Genomic DNA, 25,869 nt, shown 5'->3' on the forward strand with positions numbered 1-25,869 from the left:
GGCATGGTCTTTAAGATAAGCTAGCTTTCAGATGAAAAAACAAAACAATAGATAATGCCTAATGGGACACAGTTACTCCTTGGTTTTTATATATGCAGGCTTTCCTGTTCTTTAGGTGAAGAGTAACAGCATGGTGGGTGGACCTGATCCATACCTTAAAGAGTTTGGTATTGTTGTCCACAATGAAATGACAGAGCTCACAGGCAGGGTCCTTCCAGCACCAATGCTGCAGTATGGAGGCCGGGTAAGCTTTTTATTTTATTCGGCAAGTTTCTTCCTACAACCAGAAAAAAAGACAAAGCCAGGGTTTTTCCACTACACCACACTGAATTTACCCATAGTTTTGCTGCTTATTGCTTTTTGTCTTTTGGCTAATACCAAATAGAGTTTTGTTTATCCCCTCATCAACTTTAAAATGGCCTTAGATTGTAATGTCTTTTCTCTTTTCTTTTGTTTCTTTTTGTGTTTTTTGTTTTTTTAAAGAATAAAACGGTAGCCACACCCAACCAGGGTGTCTGGGACATGCGAGGAAAGCAGTTTTATGCTGGCATTGAAATTAAAGTTTGGGCAGTTGCTTGTTTTGCGCCTCAGAAACAATGTAGGGAAGATTTACTAAAGTGAGTATCTTCATATTTTCAGCTTAGTAATATCCCTTTCAGATATGAAAATACCATCTTTATGTGAATGTGCTGTGTGCACTGGCACTGAATCCCTGACTTCTAGAGTGACACCCTCTGCCTATAGGAAAAAGGTCTTGTTCTTATAGTAAATTGCAAACTTGGGAATTAATGTTAAGCATCTGACTCAGCTTCCTACATTTAGAGCAGAACTGTGTGATTAACAATGTTGAAACTCAAATTCTTGAGTTCTTAGTGAAGCTTCCTTTGAGATTAATTGTATCTTTTCAGTTAAGATTAAAAACTAATTCATTCTTAATCATTATAATTTACTAGCAAAATCGTTTTACTGCAGGGTCACTGACTGAGATCATTGGTTCACATCTTACAGATGCAGTTATCTGTATAAAGGAAGGTAGTGAGAAGGGTGGAAAAATCAAGATAGGAAAAGGGAACTGGAATGAAAGAAGGTATCCTACAAAATATTAGCAAATGCACAAAAGAAATTATTGTGAAAGCTCTATACATAGATTGAAGTAACTTCTCAAATCCAAAATTTAACACTTGGCAATGAATTTTGCTTTTTCTTAAGTGACGATTTCTTTTGACATTGTTATTGAATTATGATCTGTTCTACAAGTTTGAATGTAATCCTAAATATGCTGATTTTGTGACAGTATGTTTCCATGTTCTAAATCAAACACAAGCTTACCCAACTATTCTTGTACCAGGCTTACCATAATATACATGACCTGAAATTTTGACCTTTCTTTTTTCTTCAGTCCAGAATTACTGACTTGAATGTTTAAAAAAAAAAAAAAAAATCTTTGAACAGAATGCTATTCTAGGCCCTGGGGTCCAGATGAGGCATAATTATCTTAAAATGCAAACTAATAATCTGATAGTTTAATAATACAGATTCTTCTGTATTATAATTATCAGTGATACAACCGCCAGGCTATTTTTGGCAACTAAAAAACGGGGGGGGGGGGTTGTTTATTTGTTTGTTTTTAATTTTGGCCAAGAATTTACAGAACTGAAAGAAATATCTTAGACGGAAATAAATACTACAAATGTGCTCTGAAATGAAAGCACTGTACCACTGGTTCTATTTTAACAGGAGTTTCACTGACCAACTCCGTAAAATCTCTAAGGATGCAGGAATGCCCATCCAGGGTCAACCATGTTTTTGCAAGTATGCCCAAGGTGCAGACAGCGTGGAGCCCATGTTTAAACACCTGAAAATGACATATGTGGGCCTACAGCTAATAGTGGTTATTTTGCCTGGAAAGACACCAGTATATGGTATGGACTCCTTTAATGTTGATTGAGTAATGATTTCAAGTAGTGGGTGTAGCAGTCAGGATAAACTCGGTTTTGCTGCCATATGTTATATCACAAAAATCTCCAACTCTCAGTGGCTCGAAGCAACAAAAGTTTATTTTTGCTCTTGTTCTATGTCCATTGAGGGTAGACCGAGGCCTCTGCTCCAGTCAACATATAATTTTCACTCTGGAACCCACTTGCTATTTGGAATGTTCCTGGCCCAGTGGTAGAAAAGTTGGGCTCTGGAGGGTCCTCTTTTTTTTTTTTTTCTTTTCTTTTTAGGGCTGCACTGGTGGCAGCATGTGGAAGTTCCCAGGCTAGGGGTCGAATTAGAGCTACACCCGCCAGCCTATGCCACAGCCACAGCAGCGTGGGATCTGAGCCTTGTCTGTGACTTACACCACAGCTAAGGGCAACGCCAGATCCTTAACCCTCTGAGCAAGGCCAGGGATCAAACCTGCATCCTCATGGATGCTAGTCCTAGTCCGGTTCATTACCTTTGCAATTTCTTAGCCACAACCAGCTGAATGGCCACCCAGCCTACACGGGGAGGAAGTAGAGTCAGGGCAGGAAATGCAGTGGGCATGAGGTCTAGGGTATGCATTCAATTCTGTAGTCCCCAAAGCAGGGAGAACTGGAATGTCTGGTGAAAGCACTTAGGAATATCAGAGTGCAGGAGACTTCCAGAAAAGGAGCTGCTTAGTTTGTATCTGTTACAAGAAGGATGATACAAAGTTCTTTTGGCTGTCAGTAAGTCCAGGATTTGGAAACTACAGAGATCAGTCATTTGAAGTTTGTAAAACTTCTTCAACCCTCTCAATTTGTTTCTTTTGTTGCCTTCTGTTTGTCTGTTGTGTTTAGCCAAAAAAAGTGGGGGAAGGAAAGCCTTAGAATTCAAAGGGCTGGTGTGTATACTGAGAAGGAGGAACTGGGGAGGTTGGTTGCTTTATCAGACTAGTCTTGTGGGCAAAGAAGCCTTAGAGGACTTGAGTGAGTGGTGGAATAAAGGAAGTGGAAGAATAAAGGAAGTGGACTAGCTTCAAGGCCTGCAGAAGGGAAGAAACAGAGAGAGGGAGGGGTAAGGCCTATCCCAACTCAAAAAAGAAAAAGAAAAGAAAAGAAAAGAAAAATCGCCCTGGTGTTTAACAGATGACCACACGTGAGAAGCATCTAGCACAGTATACAGTGTATAGTAGCCACGCTGTAAAAGTTAATGTGTTGGGTTTTTCCTCTACTTTTAGTAATTAGGAGAATATAAAATTAAATTTAAATGTAATTAATAAACTCATTTTTGTAGCGGAGGTGAAACGTGTTGGAGATACTCTCTTGGGTATGGCTACACAGTGTGTCCAGGTAAAAAATGTCGTGAAGACTTCACCTCAGACCCTTTCTAACCTTTGCCTGAAGATAAATGCAAAGCTTGGAGGAATCAACAATGTGCTTGTACCTCATCAAAGGTAAGATCCTGAACTCTGTGTTTCCATTTTTTTTCCCTCTTTCTTTCCTTCTCTTTCTTTCTTTCTTTGTCTTCTTAGTAGGGACGCACCTGCAGCATGTGGAGGTTCCCAGGCTAGGGGTCGAATTGGAGCTATAGCCACGGTCGGCCTACACCACAGCTCACAGCAATGCCAGATCCAAGTCTCGTCTTTGACCTATACCACAGCTCACGGCAGCGCCTGCTCTTTAACCCACTGACTGAGGCCAGGGATCGAACCTGCGTCCTCATGGATGCTAGTCAGATTCATTTCTGCTGAGCCACAATGGGAACTCCCTTTTTTTTTTCTTATTTTGCTTTTTTTGCTTTTTTAGGGCCACACCCGCGGCATATGGAGATTCCCAGGCTAGGGGTCAAATCAGAGCTGTAGTCACCAGCCTACACCACAGCCATAGCAATGCAGGATCTGAGCGGCATCTGTGACCTACACCACAGCTCATGGCAATGCCAGATCCTTAACCCACTGAGCAAGGCTGGGGATCAAACTTAATGTCCTCATGGATGCTAGTCAGATTTGTTAACCGCTGAGCCACAATGGGAACTCCCGCATTTTTTCCAAGATCTAGCTTATAGTAGAGCGTACAAGTCTCAAGTATGCATCTTGATTTTTCTCATATGCATATGCACTCATGTAACCACCACACAGATTAAGATATAGAACACGTCCAGCACCTCATCAGACGTCCTTGTGGCCCCTCCTGATAGATACCCCCAAAAGATAGCACTGTTCTCACCTCTAGCACCATAGATTAGTTTTGCCTCTTTTTGAACCTCATATGAATGGAACTATACAGTTTGTACTCTTTTGTGTCTGTCTTCTCTTCCTGAATATTATGTCTCTGAAGTTAATTAATATTGCTGTTTTAGTTTTTTTTTGTTGTTGTTGTGTATTATTTCATTGTATGATATACCACAAAAATTTAGATGTTCTTATACGTTTATCATACAAGTCTTCTACTTTTTTGGTGAAATTAAGTACTTTTTCTCCTGTGTATATACCCAAGAGTGGAGTTGCTGACTTAACAGATAATATATGTATTTAACATTGATAGATATTATCAAATACAGTGGTTATCTCCCCCATCCATGGTTTTTACTTTCCCTGGTTTCAGTTATCTGCAGTCAACCTCCATCCAAAAATGTTAAGTAAGGAGTTCCCGTTGTGGCTCAGCAGGTAACGAATCTGACTAGTATCCATGAAGTTGCAGGTTTGATCCTCAGCCTCCCTCAGTGGGTTAAAGATCTGGCCTTGCTGTGAGCTGTGGTGTAGGTTACAGACAAGGCTTGGATCTGGTGTTGCTGTGGCTGTGGTGTAGGCTAGCAGCTCCAGCTCTGATTTGACCCCTGGCCTAGGGACTTCCACATGCTGTGGGTGCAGCCCTAAAAAATTTTTTTTAAAAATGTTAAATGAAAAATTCTAGAAATAAACAGTTCCTCAATTTTAAATCACATGTCATTCTGAGTAGCCTGATGAAATCTCAAACTGTCCCTCTCCATCCAGCTTTGGGCGTGAATCATCCCTTTGTCTGGCATATTCATGTTATATATGCTGCCTACCCATTAATATAGGAAAACATATAGTATATGTAGGTTTGAGTACTATCTGCAGTTTTAGACATCCACTAGGGATCTTGGAACATATCCCCGGCAGATATGGGAACTACTGTAGTTTTCCAAACTGGTCATACCAATTTATATTTCCACTGAGAGTTCTACTTGCTCATATTCTCACTAATACTTCATGGTGTCAGTCCTTTTAATTTTAGCCTCTTTGGATGGGGCTAAGACTGTCTCATTATGGTTTTAATTTGCATTCATCTGATGAATGCATATCGGATGAGTAATCATATTGAACACATTTTCTTATGCTTATTGGCTCTGTGGACATCCTCTTTTGTGATGGGCCTATTCAGTCCTTTGCCCATTTCCTAATCAGGGATGCTCTTCATTAATTTGTAGTTTCCTTATGTTGAGATATCTGACTTGTCAACTCTAAAATTTTTTTTATGCGAAATCCTGTATGTGAGAGAAATTTAGAGAGTTAAATCTGGGTTGTGATACTAGTCGTTGCCATACTTGAGAAAAAGATGAATTTAAGTGTCTTCCTCTTACGTAGTCATATCACAGTTCTCATTTTCCTCTTTGATTGAAACTTCTAGGTAAATAAATCCTTCCCGCCACATTGTTAGATGAGGCCTATACAGGCCATAGAATGGAAGTTAACCAAAGGCAAGTTTTAATTTTACCCCAAACATTGTAGCATAGTGGCATAGACTACATACTTTTTTTTTTGGTCAGGCTTCTGGGTTTAGATTTCAGCTTTATTACTTCCTAGCTATGTAATCTTGAACAAGGTCCTTGTCCTCTTGTATCTTATTTTTTAAACCTGGAAAATTGAGATAATAATTGTATCACCCTTGGAGTTCCTGCCATGGCTCAGCAGTAAGGAACCCAACTAGTATTCACTAGGATGTGGGTTCAATCCCTGACCTCACTCAGTGGGTTAAGGATCTGGCATTGCCATGAGCTGCAGTGTAAGTCACAGATGAAGCTCAGATCCCGCATTGCTGTGGCTGTGATGTGGTTCTCAGCTACAGCTCCGATTTGACCCCTAGCCTGGGAACTTCCATATGCTATGTGTGCAGCCCTAAAAAGACGAAAAAAAATTTTTTTTACCACCCTCATTGTGGTAGAATTGTTGTGAGGACTAAATGAATTTATACATGTAAAATATTTAGCACAGTGGCTGGTACATAATGTTTTTAGACTATCTGTGTGTATATATATCTATGTTTTATATATACATATATATATGTATATGTATGCCTTTGCTCTTATACCTTTCTGTGCCAAGCCCATGTTGTAAATACAACACAGTCTGTGTCCTCATGGATCCTCATCTTTTTTTTTTTAATGTTGTCTTTTTAGGGCCACACCTGTGGCATATGGAGGCTCCCAGGCTAGGGGTCAAATCAGAGCTGTAGCCGCTGACCTATGCCCCAGCCACAGCAATACCAGATCTGAGCCACGTCTGTGACCTACACCACAGCTCATGGCAATGCCAGATCCTTAACCCACTGAGCAAGGCCAGGGATTGAACCCACAACCTCATAGTTCCTAGTCAGATTTATTTCCTCTTCGTCACGACAGCAACGAAGACATACTTTAAAAATCAATATTCACAGGAGTTCCCATTGTGGCGCAGTGGTTAATGAATTCGACTAGGAACCATGAGGTTTCGGGTTCGGTCCCTGGCCTTGCACAGTGGGTTAAGGACCCAGCATTGCCATGAGCTGTGGTGTGGTTGCAGATTCGGCTAGAATCCTGTGTTGCTGTGGCTCTGGCGTAGGCCGTCGGCTACAGCTCCGATTAGACCCCTAGCCTGGGAACCTCCATATGCTGCAGGTGCGGCCCTAGAAAAGGGAAAAAGACAAAAAAAAAAAAAATCAATATTCACAGTCCCAAGTTGTATCTTTAAGAATTTACCAGAGAATTGATGCTTGCATGATATTTTTCTTCTTGATTCCTTATATGGAGAAATTAGTGCCAAATAAATGATTTCATTCTCTTTTTTTGATTTTTTTTTGGGGGGTGGGTGCATATGTGGCATATGGAGGTTCCCAGGCTAGGGGTGGAATTGAAGCTGAGCTGCCAGTCTATGCCACAGCCACAGCAACGTGAAATTCAAGCCTCGTCTGTGACTTACACCACAGCTCATGGCAATGCTGGACCCTTGACCCATTGAGTCAGGCCAGGGATTGAACCTGCTTCCTCATGGATGCTAGTTGGGTTCGTTAACTGCTGAGCCAGGACAGGAACTCCTGAATTCATTCTTTCAATAAATATTAGTTGAGTGCCAACTGTGAGCAAGGTAGTGTATTCTAGGCACTAGGAATACAGCAGGGAACAAGACAAAGCAAAACAAATTTCCTGCCTTCATGGAGCTTACAATTGTGTGTGTGTGTATGTAAAATATGTGGTAAAAGTGATGGAGAAAAATAAAATAGGGAAGGAGAGAGACTTTATTCTCTTCCCTAAGTCTCACATGTGGGGGGTTTTGTCCCAGTACCATGTACATTCTGCAATTCAGTATCCTTTGTAGAAATCCTAGGATCTCAAGAGAGCCTATTCTGGGAGAGTTTTCCCTTTACACATAGAGGTTTTGTTAAATTTGGGTCAAGTCCTCTTCTTCTTCTTCTTCTTCTTTTTTTTTTTTTTTTTTTTTTTTTTTTGTCTTTTTGCCTTTTCTTGAGCCACTCCCGAGGCATATGGAGGTTCTCAGGCTAGGGGTCTAATCAGAGCTGAAGCCACCAGCCTACGCCACAGACACAGCAACTCAGGATCCGAGCCAGGTCTGCAACCTACACCACAGCTCACAGCAACGCTGGATCCTTAACCCACTGAGCAAGGCCAGGGATCGAACCCGCAACCTCATGGTTCCTAGTTGGATTCGTTAACCGCCGCGCCACAATGGGAACTCCTCAAGTCCTCTTCTTGACTCTTCCCTTCCTACTGTTGCAGAAGAACCATGTTGGCTTCTTCAGTCAGTCCAGGTTCAAGGTACTAGGGGGCACAGTGAGTTCTCTCGCAGTGGGCCCAGGTCTTTATTCTCTCTTATAAGATTTATGTCTGTGATTGTATCTAGGGCGCTTGCTAAGCAAAAACATTTTCCTCTGTATGTCTGAGTGGCAATGTCTCCTTAAATCTGAGCAGGCCTTCGGTGTTCCAGCAGCCTGTCATCTTCCTGGGAGCAGATGTCACGCACCCCCCAGCAGGGGATGGCAAGAAGCCTTCCATCGCCGCTGTTGTTGGCAGTATGGATGGCCACCCCAGCCGGTACTGTGCTACTGTTCGGGTGCAGACCTCTCGCCAGGAGATCTCCCAGGAGCTCCTCTATAGTCAGGAGGTAATCCAGGACCTCACTAACATGGTTCGAGAGCTGCTGATTCAGTTCTACAAATCCACACGCTTCAAACCCACTCGGATCATCTATTACCGTGGAGGGGTATCCGAGGGACAGATGAAACAGGTACTCTCATCCTGTAGTTGCCCTCTGGGGCTTTTGGGTGTCCGATGGAGCTTCCTCCCATCTGCTACCCTGGGTAAATCATATCTGAGAGATAGGTAAGTTCTCAATTAAACATCATTCCATTTCTTACTCCTAGGTAGCTTGGCCAGAACTAATAGCAATTCGAAAAGCATGTATTAGCTTGGAAGAAGATTATCGGCCAGGAATAACCTATATTGTGGTTCAGAAAAGACATCACACAAGACTCTTCTGTGCGGATAAAACAGAAAGGGTAAGAACACATAGGATAAGCTTTATTATCTGATGCGAGTGAATGTGGTTTTGAGTAGGCATACATACAGTTGTTTTTCTTTTTTCTAAAAGCAGAGGTGCGTAATAATAATTTAATAAATATACTAACTCCAGTTGTGTTTAGATAGCAATTCTGAATGATACAGATGATTCAGTCAAGACTGAATATTTCTCTTGTGTGACAGAAATACTGATTTTTAGAGTTTTTAGTGGGGGAAGTAAAAAACATGCCAGGTAAAGGAGTTCCTCTGGTGGCTCAGTGGTAATGAACCTGACTGGTATCCGTGAGGATACAGGTTCGATCCCTGGTCCCACTCAGTGGGTTAAGATTCTGACATTGCTGCAAGCTGCAGTATAGGTCACAGACGCAGCTCAGATGTGGCATTACTGTGGCTGTGACTGTGGCCGGCAGCTGTAGCTCCAATTCTGCCCCTGGCCTGGGAACTTCCATATGCCTCAGGTTTGGTCCTAAAAAGAAACAAAACAAAACAAAACATGCCAGGTACACTATTGACACAGGCAACCTCCAAAGGGAAGGTTTATCTATTTGGACTTTGTTGCCATTTGTTACTTTTTACTACCAGTGCCTAAGGCATGGTTCTAGGGAATAAAGAAGAATTCCTCTCCCCAGTGATTTTATATCAGTATAAGGGATTCTTAGGGTGCACACTTTGAACATCTGTGATGTCGCACTTACTAATCATGGGCAAGTGAATTTCTCAATTGTAATGTGTGAGAAGAATAGTACCTATCTCACAGGGTTGTTGTTAAGGAATGAATTCGTAAATGAATGTTAATTTGGGGTAAAATTCCCAGCATTTCTAGGCATTTTGTATACCTTTTTTATAATCTGATAATTATGTATAAGCTAGGCAAATTCTAGGTACATAGTGCAGGGTGATGTTACTTCTATGGTCTTTTCTATGACTTTACTCCATCTTTTCTAGGCCCTCCCTGATCTACCCCAGACAGACCAGTTCTTTCTTTTGCGTAATCTTGTCATCTTGTAGGTCACTTCCACTGTTTTCCTTCTTTCTTTTTCTTTTTCTCTTTCTTTTTTTTCTTTTTTTTTTTGATCTTTTTAGGGCCGCACCCATGGCATATGAAGGTTCCCAGGCTAGGGGTCAAATCAGAGCTGTAGCTGATGGCCTACACCAGAGCCATAGCAACTCGGGATCCAAGCCAGTCTGCGACCTACACCACACAACTCACGGAAATGCCGGATCCTTAATCCACTGAGCGAGGCCAGGGTTCAAACCTACATCCTCATGGTTGCTAGTCAGATTCGTTTCCACTGAGCTGTGACGGGAACTCCGATCCCACTGTTTTCTAGTACACTCTTAATTTTTGTCTCTCATCCAAGGTTTAACTGTTTCTTCTTGTTTTTGGAATCTTTAGAGAACTGAGGTTTTTTTCCTTGGGCCCCAGGTCCACCAATCAGCTCAGATTCAAAATACTGTCTTCTTAATGTGAGACAAAAAATAATTGTCTTCTAAATTGCCCAAACTGACTGGGTAATATTTCCTAGATTCTGTTAATTCAGATTCTCTGAATTCTTACCCAAGCTCTGGGCACAAAACATCCTACCAGCCCTTCCTTAACTGCATAGTCACTCTCCATCCCTCTGTCAACTTGCTATTCATGTAACTTTAAGACCTAGAGTATCTTTCTAAAACCCCAAGCTGTCTCATAGCTTTGTTCTTGGCCATCCAGTGTCACTCCTTGACCTTTAAAGATTGACAGTCTCAATCCTTGGTCTACTCTGCACCCCTGACACTTAACAGTGTCTTCAGTTCTCTAAACATACCTCTTGTCAGTCTCCAACTCCGAATTAGTGCACCCGCCTATTTCCTTTGATTCTTCTCTTGGGCTGATAGAGGTTGCTGAGGGGGAAAAAACTCATTTCTTTAATAAGGAAATATAGGAGTTCCCATTGTGGCGCAGCAGAAACGAATCTGACTAGTATCCTCAAAGATGCAGGTTCCATCCCTGGCCTCGCTCAGTGGGTTAAGGATCCAGTGTTGCCATGAGCTGTGCTGTGGGTCGCAGACACAGCGGGGATCTGGCCTTGCTGTGGCTGTGGCAAAGGCCGGCAGCTGTAGCTCCAATTCAACCCCTAGCCTGGGAACCTCCATATGCCATGAGTGCAGCCCTAAAAACCAAAAAAAAAAAAAAAAAAAAAAGCCAACAACAACAAAAAACTATATCACAGGTTCATGATAGCAAAACCTCAGCCAGGCCTTTGATGCTGCAATTTTTTTCATTTATCCTATTCCTCATAGCACCTGTTCTAAACCTTTATACTTTTCTCACATCCCCAGGCCTATCCACGACACCTTCATTGCCAACAGTTTACATTGCTGTCAGTAGAAAGTTGCCAACAACCTGCTATTTCCTCCAGAAAACAAAATCTGGAAGGTGTGAATTTTCTCAGATTCCTCTCCTCTAGTTTCAAATTTAACTAAACTTGTGTTTTCTTAGCCTGGTCCTTGAATCTCAAAGGCTAACCTCTCCACCTGTACTTTCTTTCTCCCCACCTATGCTTTTTGTTCCTAATCCTTTCTGCCTTCTATATTATTATTACCTATTCACTTCATTATTACCTATTCTTTTTCTTTTTCTTTTTATTTTAGGGCCGTACTCAAGGCATATGGAAATTCCTAGGCTAGGGGTCTAATCAGAGCTATAGCCACCAACGCCACAGCCACAGCAATGCAGGATCCAAGCCATGTCTGTGACCACCGCAGCTCACGGAAGTGCCTGATCCTTAACCCACTGATCGAGGCCAGGGGTCAAACGCACATCCTCATGGGTACTAGTTGTATTCGTTACCACTGAGCCACAACAGAAACTCCTTACCTATTATTTCTCAAAATTTCAATTTTCCCCATTCTACTGCCTCCCTCTCCTCACCCTTTAAAGTTTTTCAATTCTTCCTCAGTCCCCCCAAAAGCTTCCTTTCACTCTGTTTACCTCACAGCCTACTTGCCATCTTTTCTTTCCTCCTTCTTATGACTAGTCTTTTGGGAAAAAAAAGGACTTGAGGAGTTACCACTATGGCAAAGTGGGTTAAGGATCTGGTATTGCCATAGTTGTGGCATAGGTCACAGCCGTGGCTTGGGTTTGATCCCTGGCCCGGGAACTTCCATATGCCGCAGGTGCAGCTGAAAAAGAAAGAAAAGACTTTTCATATCATGCTCCAGTTCTCTGTAGCCTGACTTTGATTTCAGTGACTCCTCTTGAAGTTGTTCTCTTGATGACTTCTCATTTTGAATCCAGTGATAACCTGTCCAGTTCCCATCCTGACCTCTGCAGCATTTATGGACAGTTGTCTTCAACACTGACATTTCATAGTTTTCTCTATTCGCTTCTCAATTTCAACTCTCTTTAGTCTCACCCACTTTTCTAGATCCATTTATTTGCTTATAGATTCTGAAATCTGTATCCCCAAGTTTTCTGTGTGGCTCCTGATCTGCACTTCTGATTGTCTACCAGTTTACTTAGAGGCTCTGTAGGCATTGTATCAGTCAAGATAGGCTGGGCTGGGCTGTGGTAACAAAAGACTCCAAAGTCTTAGTGGCTTACAAAGATTTATTTTTTGCTCACGTTACACATTCACTGTGGCAATGCTGCAGCTGTGACCCTGCTATCCTCCCTTTGGAACCTAACAGAGAAGCATCTACCTGGAACATAGCCAGTCATTGTAGCAGAGGGGAAAAAAGATACATGACAAGCCAGATGCTGGCTCTTAAAGCTCTTGCCCAGAAGTAACACATTTCAGGCCACATTTTGCCAGCCAAAGGAGGTTACATGGCCACTCCTGAGTTAATTGGGTGGGAATGTATAATCCTCCCCCAGGGAGGGGCATGGGAATATTTGGCACCACCGATACAATCTACCACAGGCATTTCAAACAAAACACATCTAAACCTTCTTATTATTGTTTTATCCTCATCCAAAAGCTATTCCTCCCCCAGTTCTCCTGTTCTTCTGTTATTTGGCATCACTGTATATTAGCCAGCCATGCTAGAAACTTCAGGTTGTCTTTAAATTCTTCTCCTCTATTCCTGTCTCCCCCGCCCCTTCCCATGTTCAGATAGTCAAATAGTCCTCTGTGTTCTGCTCTGAAATCTCTTGTCTCATTTCTTCCTCTTGTGTGTTCTATCTGTCCTAGCATTGCAGGAGACTCCTGAGAGTCTCCTCGTCTCCATTCCTCCTTCACAGATGCATCCTCCACCTACTGTCAGGGCTAGGTTTTTAAGATGTAGGTCTTTTCCTGCCACTCCACTGCCCAGAAGTTTTCACATTTCCCCTAGTGGTTACCAAATGCTGTCTTATGGTGGTCAGTGTTTTCCCAAGGTCACCAAAACACAACTTCTTCTTTTCTTTTTTCTTTTTTTTTTTTTTTTTTTTTTTTTTTGCCTGCGCCCTCAGCATACAGAAGTTCCCAGGTTAGGGATCAAACTGGTGCCACAGCAATGACAACACCAGATCCTTAATCCAATAGGCTACCAGGGACTCCCAAACATAGCATTTTAGTTTGGTCTTTCACCACACCTCCATACACCTTCCATTAGCAGTATGACTGTTTTCATTTCCCACATACATTGTGTATTTTTATCCTCGGAGTATCCACACCCAGCCCACCCCTTTTCTCCATTATTTTTGTTGAGATATAATATGGACACAGTAAATTTCACAATTCTAAGTATACTGTTCTGCAAGTTTTGACAAATGCATATAGTTGTGTCACCACCACTTTAATATACAGAAGGAGTCCATCACACACAGAACCTCTCTCATGCCCTTTTGTGGTCAATGCTTTCCCTTATCTACAGCCCCTGACAATGTGTATTCTGTCCCTATAGTTTTGTTTGTCCCAAGATGTCATAAGAAAAGAAGTCATAGCCTTTGGTCTGGCTTCTTAGCATAATGTTATTTGATCTTTTTTTTTTTTTTTTTTTTTTTCCTTTTTAGGGCTGCACCTGTGGTGTATGGAGGGTCCCAGGTTAGGGGTCTAATCGAAGCTACAGCTGCCAGCCTACCCCAGAACCACAGCAACACCAGATCCGAGCCACATCTGTGACCTACACCACAGCTCACAGCAATGCCGGATCCTTAACCCACTGAGTGAGGCCAGGGATCGAACCCGCAACCTCATGGTTCCTAGTGGGATTCATTTCCACTGCACCACGATGGGAACTCCAACATAATGTTATTTTAGATTCATCCAAATTATCATGTGTATCAACAGTTTGTTCCTGTTGAGTTCCCATTGTGGCGCAGCGGAAATGAATCAACTAGTATCCATGAGGATGAAGGTTTGATCCCTGGCCTTGCTCAGTGGATTAAGGATCTGGCATTACCATGAACGGTGGTGTAGGTTGCAGATGCGGCTCAGATCCCACGTTGCTGTGGCTGTGGCGTAGAATGGCAGCTACAGCTTTGATTCGACCCCTAGCCTTGGAACATCCATATTCTGTGGGTGCAGCCCTAAAAAGCAGCAGGAAAAAAAAAGTTTGTTCCTTTTTATTGCTGAGTAGCATTTTATGATACGGATAAACCACCATTTGTTTATCTATCCTGACTTTAAGGGATATTTGGAATGTTTTGCATTTTCATTCCACCTCCTCTCCTCCTTTCAACCCCTACTTATCCTATAAGGTATGGGTTAGCCGTTTTCTCCCACCAGTTTTTCCAAGTGCCTTCCATAAGGCCTTTATTACGTTGCATTGCTGTTGCTGCATATGGTTCTTTTTTTCTTTCTGGCCACACTTGCAGCACATGGAAGTTCCCCAGGCCAGGGATCAAACCTGTGCCACAGCTGTGGCCCAATCCACAGCAGTGACAATGCTGGATCCTTAACCCACTGAGCCACCAGGAAACTCCTGCATGTGGTTCATGAAGGGCAGGAGGGCAGGTTCATTAGTTCTCTCTGTGCCTCTGTCTCTTATCCATAATATCTACTACAGAGCCTTACATGTGGTACTCAAGCAATAACTATTGAAATGAACATACCTGGACTTCCTTTTGCGCAGAGAAGCACCTCTTTAAGCTCTCATCTGTAGATTTAAAGAGATTATTTATTTTTTATTTATTATTACTTTTTTTTTAGGGCCACACATGCAGCATGTGGAAGTTCCCAGGATAGGGGTAGAATTGTAGCTGTAGCTGCAACTGCTGGGCTACACCACAACCACAGCAATGCAGGATCCTTAACCCACTGAGCGAGGCTAGGGACCCAACCTGCATCCTCACGGATGATAGTAGGATTCATTACCACTCACGCACAGTGGGAACTCCTAAGAGATTTTTTAAAAGGGATTCTGTGATCAAATAAGTTTGGGAAATGCTATATACTCTATCTCCCTCTTAAAGATTATACATTACTAGGTAAAGATTCTGAGAAGTTATACAATAGAAAAAACTTTTAACTTTTGTTTCACCCAGTATTACTCAAATTTATTTGACGATTAAACACATCTTACAAGACTAATATTCTTAAAGTATACACTTTGGGAAACAATGCTAGAACAATTGTAAATCAGTTACATTTCCTCTTGTTCAGCTAGGTACCCAAGGTCACATATGAATTTGATGGAATGAGACTTTTCTGTACTCATGTATGTTATTATATGCATTGGTGTGTGATCTTCAGCTGAAGTTAACAGTGGTTAGAATGGAGCCAAATAAATTTCCATCAAATTTGTGCCAATATGCTAAATAAACTTCCTTCATATAGAGCCCTTCTGTGCAGCAGAAGTGGATGAAAATTGACCAAATAGCAAGATTGAATTCCTTTCCTTATAAATGTGTTTCTGAAGTTACCCTTTCTGTTTTTCTAGAAGTTGATTTCAGAGTTTGGCTATAGAAAAACTTTATAATTTTAGAAGTGTAAGAGATCATTACCTAATATTATAGATAATTAGATTGAAACCCAAAGATATTATGCTTTGTTTAAGTATGTGGTTGCAAGAATGGGCTTAGAATTGAAACTCTCTTTTCCTAATTCTCATTTCAATGCACTCTTCCTGATAATGCATGTGACAGTGAATGCTCTTACTGATTGTTTAAAAGTATTAGTTTAGGAGTTCCCGTCGTGGCGCAGTGGTTAACGAATCCGACTGGGAACCATGAGGTTGCGGGTTCGGTCCCTGCCCTTGCTCAGTGGGTTAACGATCCGGCGTTGCCATGAGCTGTGGTGTAGGTTGCAGACGCGGCTCGGATCCCGCGTTGCTGTGGCTCTGGCGTAGGCCGGTGGCTACAGCTCCGATTCAACCCCTGGCCTGGGAACCTCCATATGCCGCAGGAGCAGCCCAAGAAATAGCAACAACAACAACAACAACAAAAAAAAAGACAAAAAAGACCCCCCCAAAAAAAATTTAAAAAAAGTATTAGTTTTGTTGAACCTAGTGAACCAACTCAAATACTTTTACTGAAAGTTGTGTTTTGTTTTAACTTCAAGTAAGAAATAAGACTGGGAGTTCCCACTGTGGCGCAACAGGATCCACAGCGTCTTGGGAGTGCTGGGTCATAGGTTTGATCCCTGGCCCAGCACAGTGTGTTAAGGATCCAATATTGCTGCAGCTTCAGTTTAGGTTGTGACTGTGGCCCAGATCTGGTCCCTGGCCCAGGAGCTCCATGGACAGCCAAAAATGAAAAAAGAAAGGAAGGAAGAGAGGAAACTTATTTTTTTCCTTGGGAATATTATCCATCTTAAATGTCTTTTTACCCCCCTCTGTGAACATACCAATGTGTCACCCATTATGTAGATGACAATAATGTAGCCCAAAACCACAGGTAAAATCATTCTCTATCTGCTTTCCCTTAGAGAAACAATGGAGTATATTTGCTTGGGAAAGTATGAAAGGACAAAATAGTTGGGCTAAGGGAAAGTTATAGAATATTCAACTTCTCGAATTAAACTTGTTTTCAAGAGTCCACTTAAGAGCAGTTTACTAACTTGTTACTAATGACCTGAACCCAGTTTAGCATTTTGATGACCAACTGTACTTTTATTTTTTTGGTAGGTGGGGAAAAGTGGCAACGTACCAGCAGGCACTACTGTGGACAGCACCATCACACATCCATCTGAGTTTGACTTTTACCTCTGTAGTCATGCAGGAATTCAGGTAATTTGGAAGCTGATCCAGATCTTTGATTTGATAAGGAGGTGTTTGCAAATTCAGCACCTAGCTTGAGTAGACTTGTTATTAAACACTGCACATAACTTTGTTAATGCTTGTACCCTAGAGCTGTTATCTTTTGGTCTAGATATCTGCTTGTAGGTGTGCTGGGCAGGAATATTTCTGAATTTAGGAAGTAGGTTTCAGTCCTTCTCTCTTTTTTTTTATTTATTTTTATTTTATTTTTTTTTAATTTTCCCACTGTACAGCAAGAGGGTCAGGTTATCCTTACATATATACATTACAATTACATTTTTTCCCCCACCCTTTTTTCTGTTGCAACATGAGTATCTAGACATAGTTCTCAATGCTATTCAGCAGGATCTCCTTGTAAATCTATTCTAAGTTGTGTCTGATAAGCCCAAGCTCCCGATCCCTCCCACTCCCTCCCCCTCCCATCAGGCAGCCACAAGTCTCTTCTCCAAGTCCATGATTTTCTTTTCTGAGGAGATGTTCATTTGTGCTGGATATTAGATTCCAGTTATAAGTGATATCATATGGTATTTGTCTTTGTCTTTCTGGCTCATTTCACTCAGGATGAGATTCTCTAGTTCCATCCATGTTGCTGCAAATGGCATTATGTCATTCTTTTTTATGGCTGAGTAGTATTCCATTGTGTATATATGCCACATCTTCCGAATCCAATCATCTGTCGATGGACATTTGGGTTGTTTCCATGTCTTGGCTATTGTGAATAGTGCTGCAATGAACATGCGGGTGCACGTGTCTCTTTTAAGTAGAGTTTTGTCTGGATAGATGCCCAAGAGTGGGCAGTCCTTCTCTTAAGTAGTCAACCCGTATCAGAGACATTAATCATGTAACTCTTTCTCCAGGGAACCAGCCGTCCGTCACATTACCAGGTCTTGTGGGATGACAACTGCTTCACTGCAGATGAGCTCCAGTTACTAACTTACCAGCTGTGTCATACTTATGTGCGGTGCACACGCTCAGTCTCTATTCCAGCCCCTGCCTATTATGCCCGGCTTGTAGCATTCAGGGCACGGTATCATCTGGTGGATAAAGATCACGACAGGCAAGTTTCTCAAGCCAAAAAGAAGCACGACTTTCTATCTGTGTTAGCAGCATGTTAGAAAAAAAAAATGAGCTACTACAGAAAACTTCTTGGAAGAGTTAAACTTCCTTTTAGGATTTAAATTTCAAGGAGAAAATGAAATTGCCTGTACCTTTGAGAGATGATAATGTGACTTTTGGTTCAAGAAGTGACAAGGCTTGTTCATTCTTATATGATGTGTCTATAGTCTGCCTTCAGGGAGTTCCCGTTGTGGCTCAGTGGTAACAAACCCAACTAATATCCATGAGGATGCAGGTTAATCCCTGGCCCCAATCAGTGGGTTAAGGATCCATTAAGGATCCAGTGTTGCCTGAGCTGTGGTGTAGGTCACAGATGTGGCTTGGATCTGGCATTGCTGTGGCTGTGGCACAGGTCAGCAGCTATAGCTGTGATTCGACCCCTAGCCTGGGACTGTCTGTATGCTGTGGGTGTGGCCCTAAAAATAAGTAGATAAATAAAGTCTGCCCCCCAACAGGAGTTCTTATTTGGAACTGCCTCTGGTTTTCCCATAGAGCCAAATGCATTTCAGGTCTGCTCAGGTCCTAAGCAGCCTCAAAAAGTGTCTAGCCCAGGAATTCCCTTGTAGAGCAACAGGTTAAGAATTTGGTGTCACTGCAGTGGCTTAGGTCACTGCTATGGTGTAGGTTCAATCCTTGCCCTGGGAACTTCTGTATGCCACGAGTGTGGCCAACAAAGAAAAACAGTGTCCAGGCCAGTGTTCTGGCTCCAGTCAGAGCAGTCCTAGGCCTGTGGATTCTACTTCATGCGAGGGGGAAGTCCTGATCAGTTCCGTTTGCTTTCAGTACAATCTGGGAGAATGCACCAGAGGAAACCTGGTGTGTGTTCAGGGAAAGGTGGGGTACCAAACCATTCTCATCCCAAAATAAGGATCTCTAGAGAATCTGACATATTAACTTGTTACTGGGCTACTATTAAATAGCTAAACAAGCTCAATGTGTTAATTTCCCCCCCCCCCCAAATGACCATCTGTGAAGTGTAGCAGTTTCTGGGCTCTTCCCCAAGTCTGTATTCAGCTGCTAAATAGTAGACCTTCCACTGCAAGTCTATTTCTGTATGGGTTGAAAGTATGCTATTATGGAAAATGCCCAGCTGTGGCTTTGTACCTTCCATTCCATAATATACACATTTATTCAACACATTTATGAAGTTGTGTGCCCAGCACTGTGCTAGATACTAAAACCTTTAAGTTGAGGAAGGCATGTTTCCCGGGATTTTATGTTTCAGTATGGTAGACAGTACAGGCAAACATATAACTGACCATTTGCCCAAAGCAGTGTAGATGAAAATGCAATTGGACATCAGAGTAAAGTCTGTTAGAGATTTCATAGCTGGATGGGTAGGTGGCTCTTTGAAGAAAAGAAAAGGATTTTCCAGGCAGAGGGAATAATGGACACAAAGAAGAGAAGACAAGTAACATATTTGGACGGTAGCAGATTTTTTTTGTTGTTGTTGTTTTTTGTTTTTTGTTTTTTGTTTTTTTTGGCTGGAGCATTTCAAAGGGGAATCGCAGGCATGAGGGTGGAAAAGTGTATTAGAGCAAGATTATTTTTGTTAAAAGCAAAAGGCTGTTCCTGGGGTAAAATAGATAGTATTCAACAGTTAATTGGATGTGAGTGGCAGAGAGGAGGATGAAGTAAAAGATGACTAGGACTTTGAGCCTAAACGATAAGGGTAATAATAATTTAAGTAGAAAAGTCACAAGAGGGATGGTGATTTTCCATTTACTAAGCCCTTTATATCACATGGTGCCCTTAAGAAATATGTTTGGAAGTTGTTATTGTTATCCTAAAAGGTAAAAGTTCAGAGGAACTATTACTTGTCCAAGGTCTATAGCTAGTGAAGGGACGATGAGAAAGACTTGTGGCATAGTAACATTTGCTGAATATCAATTTTGTTCCACACTGTGTTCCAACACTGTGCTAAGCATATTCATTCATTCATTTACCCATTCATTCATTCGTTCATTCAACAAATAGTTATTGAGGCAGTACTATGTGCCAGACACTAGGGGTTCAACTGTGAGTAAGATAGACAAGGTTGCTGCTTTCTTGGAAGTTACATCCCAATGGAGAAGTAAATAATTACCTAAATAATAATCTTCCTAATGAAAAGTAGAGGATTCTGGGAAATTCCAAGTGGCTCTGACCTAACTTGAGAGTCACGGAAGATTTCTTTGGGGGAAAATAACATTTGACTGAAGCCTAAAGGACAGGTAGGCATTAGCCAGACAGTACAGGCAGTGGAAGTCCTTATGTAGGTATTGTTAAAGATTTGGGTCTTTGCAGATATTATTCTATTTAACGATTGCCACAGTCCATTAAGTAAGTTCTGTGTATATTTTTCAGTCAGGCAAACTGACTGTTTAGAGAGATGTTACAAATTATTTAAGGGAAAAAAAAAACAAAAAACAAATTATTTAAGGGCCCAGGTTCTATTCGTGCTATCTGAACCTTGTGGAGTTTTTAGTAGTCTTTTCTTTCTTTTTCTTTTTTTTTTTTTTTTTTGTCTTTTTGTCTTTTTGCTATTTCTTCTGCCGCTCTCGCGGCATATGGAGATTCCCAGGCTAGGGGTCTAATTGGAGCTGTAGCCACCGGCCTACACCAGAGCCACAGCAACACGGGATCCGAGCCACGTCTGCAACCTACACCACAGCTCACGGCAACGCCGGATCGTTAACCCACTGAGCAAGGGCAGGGACCGAACCCGCAACCTTATGGTTCCTAGTCAGATTCGTTAACCACTGCGCCACGACGGGAACTCCAGTAGTCTTTTCTTACACCTGGTTTTTTGCTTTCTTTTCTTTACAGTGCGGAAGGCAGTCACGTGTCAGGACAGAGCAACGGCCGAGATCCTCAGGCCTTGGCCAAAGCCGTGCAGATCCACCATGATACCCAGCACACGATGTATTTTGCCTGAGAGTCTCAGAAAAAGAACTCAACCAATTGACACCCCATGCAGCCTCAAAATGTTTCAAATGCCTACCGCCTCTAGAGAGAGCCAAGCTGACTTCAGGTGGTCTTCTACCAGCAATTCGGAATGGTTGCACTGAATCTATACTTCACAGCACTGTCTGATGCATCAACAAAATTGAGCCATTTTTTTTAAAGTAATAGATACTCATAGATTGTCTTTTCTGATGCACTGGACTGAATTTTTACCTCATCATGCAAAGGCTGATCAGCCTGAACTTTCTAAAGGACTTTACAAGAAAGGTTTCTATGGACTATTTTGCTAGCTGTGGTGTTCACCGCATCCTTCTAGTCTTACAAGAGAGGATTATTCCTTTTTTCTGTATTCATCGAGTGGGGTATGTGCATAAATGGGAGAGAAAAACCAAACAGTCTACTTCGGTTCAGTGTAACTATTTAATTGTGTGGGTCCATAGACTTTTTAATGGAGATTTCTGACTTCACCACTGTAAATGCCTTTAATGAGCATTAATTTTTGAAAGTTTTACAGAGTTTTATTAGTTTTACTACTTTATCTATTGATCTCTACAGACTTGTGCTGGTGTAAGTACAGGCTGCCAGGCAAATTGCACTATATTCGGCTGCAGATTCAGGCAGGCAGTTCTCTTATTTGGTTGACTTTTGTGAATGTGTAACACAGACAGATGGAATGCATGTCACAGCGACAGATAACACTGCCATGGTCAAAGTACTCATGTTTCCCCCTTTTTGAAAAAAAAAATTAGCTTTTAGTATTTTTCAAAAGTGCCCATTTTATGCTGCTGTGTGGTTTGTTAGATCTAAATGATTTTTAAACTTTTCTCATAGAAAGTTAACTTTGGCAATAAACATTTTTTAAGGTCCCTTCTCTTCCTCCTCCTGACAATGTAGTTTTTTAGATGAGATTTCAGTATGATTTTTATCAGCTATTTCTTACTAGATCATAGTCTGGCAATTTCTGAACCTGGTCAGAAAAGACATATATTTCCATGCCTTTTTTAAAAATTATTATCTGTTTTATAGTCACAGTTGATGTCCTGTCACTTTGTTTTAAAATAAGCTAGAACCAGGATGCTTCCTTATTGGATAGGCTTTGCCATCCTTAAGGTACATTGAGTGATGCTGCAACTTGCAAAAATGTACCAGCATTTAAAACTTTTTTTTCCCGGGAATCAAGGTTACTCACAGAATTACTTGCAGTGCAAAAATTTTGCTTCTCTTTCAACCTGAAATGTATTTGGTGGGGATTCCTTCCTTTTATTAAACTGAAACTACATAGAAAAGGTTGATTTTTCTTAATAGATTCTGGATTCCGTTCACAGGGAGACAGGATTCCTTTCTTGTCCAAACAAAGGAAGTTGATCTAAAGTAAGCATCAGTGAAAATGTAGGGGGAAATGTATTTTGTATTTAGTGTAGATAATACTTTGTGAATGGACAACAGTTACATAGAGTCTTGATAGTTCCAGCCAGTGTTTCCCAGTCCAATTTTTACTGACTTAGAATTCTCTGTCCTGGAATCTCAGGAGTGAGAGCTGGAAAGAGAGATTAAAGTCCCAGAGCCACTCCATATGGCTGGGAGGAGAGATAGACACCATGTGGTAAATTGATTTTGCCACCTATGTCTGGAAACTGCTGGTGGGGGAAACACTGGATCTAATGGTGAAGGATGTTTGCTCGAACTCATTAGCCAGTCCAAATCTCTTAAACTAGCCTTCTCAAAATCCCAGCAATATAAAGCACTGTTTTTCTTCAGTCTTTTAAAGAAGCTTGTAAATACATTAAAGTTTACATTTCCATGTGCTGTTGATCAGCGGCGCCACCAGTGTTTGCTGAGACTGGTCTCTGAGAGTTTTATAATGTATATGGAGTCCTAAAGCTCATTAAGATACAAGCGCAGACCTCCTTATTCTCTCCATAGAGTGGGATGAAAGCAAGCTCTGTAATAGAGGCACAACATAGGTGGGAGTGAAGAAGATGGCAGATGTTAATTAATTTCTTAAGGTTTTCCTTTTTTGCAAATACCTCACTTGGACACTACAAATCAGGACATGTTGGTGAGGGGCTGGCTGCTGCTTTTTATTCATACTTGTTCAGGGAGAGCACAGAAAATACCCTTCAGCTTGGCCACCCTGGACTCAAAGAAGGAAAAATGGAAGATTTTTTTTAGGAGAAGGACTTGCTGGAGTCCAGGCTGTGAAGAACTCTTGGTGGCTGGCTGGCTGGCCAGCAGGCACCACATCTGCATTTGAGTGCCTCAGACTTGCTTGTTAACAATGCACAGAAGAAGTGTCACTTCTCACCATCTCCTGGCATGTATGGAGCAGGGAGTGAGGCGGAATGCCAGGAAGCCCTGACTCGCTTGCCTGCAGTTGGGCTATCCGCTGGACCTTGAACTGTAGTTTGTATGACCTCAGTCAGTCCAAGTACACTGGGGCAAATCAGCGTTGTGGTGGAGGAAAAGCCGGGAGGCCTATTTTTCTAGGAAAACAGTACCTTTAAGGGTGCAATGCTGTCATTTTGGACAAATGAAAAGAAATACAGAACTAGGATTGTTGGAAAACACTTGCTGAGGGGTGAATCTTTAAAAGGTAATCACTGCAGAACCAGAGTTGCAACAATACTACTTCGAGCAAATCTGAATGCAGTTTTAATTTGGCTTGACAGTGTGAACACAGTAGCCCCTTGGGACTGACTGAATCCTTATGCATGTGTCAATCAATGGGAGGTGTGCATTCTCTAGAAGTAGCTTTAGGCTGTTGGGTTTTTTTTAAATGCAGCCTATTTAGGCACTGTCATGTGGTGTGAAAGATTTCAATGTAGCAATGCTAAAGAGTAACAATTTGGGAATAAGGGGCGGGGATATTAAATGGTGAAGATCCAAATGTTGAACCAATTATGTTTTGTTGTTGTTAGCTGTAAAGTGAACTAGCTGGCTTAATACAGCCAGTTGTCTGGGCAGGCAGAACATACTCTTTCTTACTGTAAATTCTATTTGCTGCTTCCAAAGGTGATGATTTATAAGCAGACATATTCTACATGGTCTGTATTTTAGGATCTGGTGCCCAGGCTATATCAGAGCTTATCTAGCTGGCTCAGCAACCTACCCATCCTGTGGGAAAAGGTAATCCACTGTTTAACAAGGCTCACCCTCTCTGCCCTGCTCTAGAGACCCTTTGTGAATGTGCTGTAAGATTTTCTTGCTCAATAGCAAGGTGGTAGCTCTGCTTTCATTTTAAGGAAGTGGAGACTGAGGGCATTGTATCAATACTGCTTCAACTCCAAGGATTTTTCCTTGTAAAATTAAAGGGAAGATCTTGTTATAGATTAACCATTTTCTTATCCCTTGCTATTGACATATTCATGCTCCTTCTACATCTAGTGGCTAAAAATGTTTGCATTTGTTCATTTGACTAATGGTGTCATTTTTTGTTTCTATATTGTTACGCCTGTAATGTTTTCAAATGTATTTTATTAAATTTGGACTGGATGTATGTCTCTAGCAATACGAGGTACTTGCTAAACTATTAAGGGAGGGGTGGTAGCCCCATGTTGAGATAAGATAATGGTTGTTTAAGTTTCAATTTTTTTTTTTTTTTTTGGCCTGCAGGGATATTTTGTGTTCATGTGTCCAAAAAAAGAATAAATTGGCATTCTTGTGCCAAATGTTTTTTTGTGTCAAATGTCTAATAAATATGGAGTATACTGTAATAGCAACACACATGATTGCTTTTTAAAAGAAATTCTTCAGTGTAAGAAATTTGAGAAAGAAGAACAATGGGAAAATTTTGTGTTCTTAATTCCTGGGTGTCCCTCTTTTTAGAAATTGTTATTTGGGAAATTTAGAAGAGCTTCTTGCAACATTTCACAAGTGAAAACAAAGTTTCATCAGGGATGTGGGTGCATCTCTTAATGGGAAGATCTATTTCAGTGATGATTTGAGAAAAATCTGCAGTCTCCAGAGGGCAGTATGGCCTCATACTTTATAAGACTGACTTCTCCAGAGGAAGAGGTGCCCAAATTCACCCATCCTAGGGCTCTCTAATCTCCTGTATTTCCAAACCAAGTACTAACCAGGCCCAACCCTGCTTAGCTTCCAAGATAGGTGAGATTGGGTGTGTTCAGGGTAGTGTGGCCACAGACTAATCTCATGCCTTTTAATTCTTGCTAGCCAAGCCCTTTTGTTAAGTCATGGCAAGGATAATGCAGAGATTTGTACATGTGGCCCTTATACTCGGGGAATTAAAAGTTTAGCAGAGGAGGAGTTCCCACCATGGCTCAGTGGTTATCAAATCTGACTAGCATCCATGAGGATGCAGGTTCGATCTCTGGCCTTGTTCAGTGGGTTAAGGATCTGATGTTGCCATGAGCTGTGGTGTAGGTTGCAGATGTGGCTTGGATCCCGTGTTGCTGTGGCTGTGACTGTGGCTGGCAGCTACAGCTCTGATTTGACCCCTAGCCTGGGAACCTCCATATGCTGCAGGTGTGGCCCTTAAAAAAAAAAAAAAAAAAAAAAAAAAGCAGGCATTCCCATTGTGGCACAGCAGAAACGAATCCGACTAGGAGCCATGGGGTTGTGGGTTCACTACCTGGCCTGGCTCAGTAAGTTAATGCTGTGAGTTGTCATGTAGGTCACAGATGCGGCTCGGATCTGGTGTTGCTGTGGCTGTGGTGCAGGCCGGCAGCTGTAGCTCCAATTCGACCCCTAGCCTGGGAACGTCCATATGCCGCAAGTGCGGCCCTAAAAAGCCAAACCAAAAACAAATACATAAATAAATAAATAAATAAATAAATAAATAATCCACATGCCAAAAAACCCATTGTCTGATTTGATGACTAGTATATGTCAGTTACCTTATTATACCAACATCTTTAATCTCAGCAA

At 41.6% G+C, this 25,869-nt stretch overlaps 1 protein-coding gene across 13 annotated transcripts in view; it reads left to right on the forward strand.

The window, feature by feature from the left end:
- The window catches only part of AGO4 (argonaute RISC component 4), a 45,539-nt gene extending 20,885 nt beyond the window's left edge, over window positions 1-24,654 (forward strand). For 6 of the 13 annotated variants that reach the window (XM_084958173.1, XM_021093286.2, XM_084958171.1 and 3 more), the window contains 9 exons: window positions 116-244; window positions 484-617; window positions 1,738-1,922; window positions 3,241-3,400; window positions 8,152-8,467; window positions 8,604-8,738; window positions 16,789-16,890; window positions 17,778-17,977; window positions 20,845-24,654. In XM_084958173.1, coding sequence (XP_084814299.1) covers window positions 116-244; window positions 484-617; window positions 1,738-1,922; window positions 3,241-3,400; window positions 8,152-8,467; window positions 8,604-8,738; window positions 16,789-16,890; window positions 17,778-17,977; window positions 20,845-20,953 — 1,470 coding nt within the window. In that variant the 3' untranslated portion in view covers window positions 20,954-24,654. 13 annotated transcript variants of the gene reach the window in all.
- The last annotated feature ends 1,215 nt before the right edge of the window (window positions 24,655-25,869 follow it).

This window comes from Sus scrofa, chromosome 6 (genome assembly GCF_054392235.1).
Source record: "Sus scrofa isolate SSC_HxYL_T2T_F1_AM1 chromosome 6, Sscrofa_HxYL_maternal_Yorkshire_Landrace_v2.0, whole genome shotgun sequence".
Classification (NCBI taxonomy): domain Eukaryota; kingdom Metazoa; phylum Chordata; class Mammalia; order Artiodactyla; family Suidae; genus Sus; species Sus scrofa.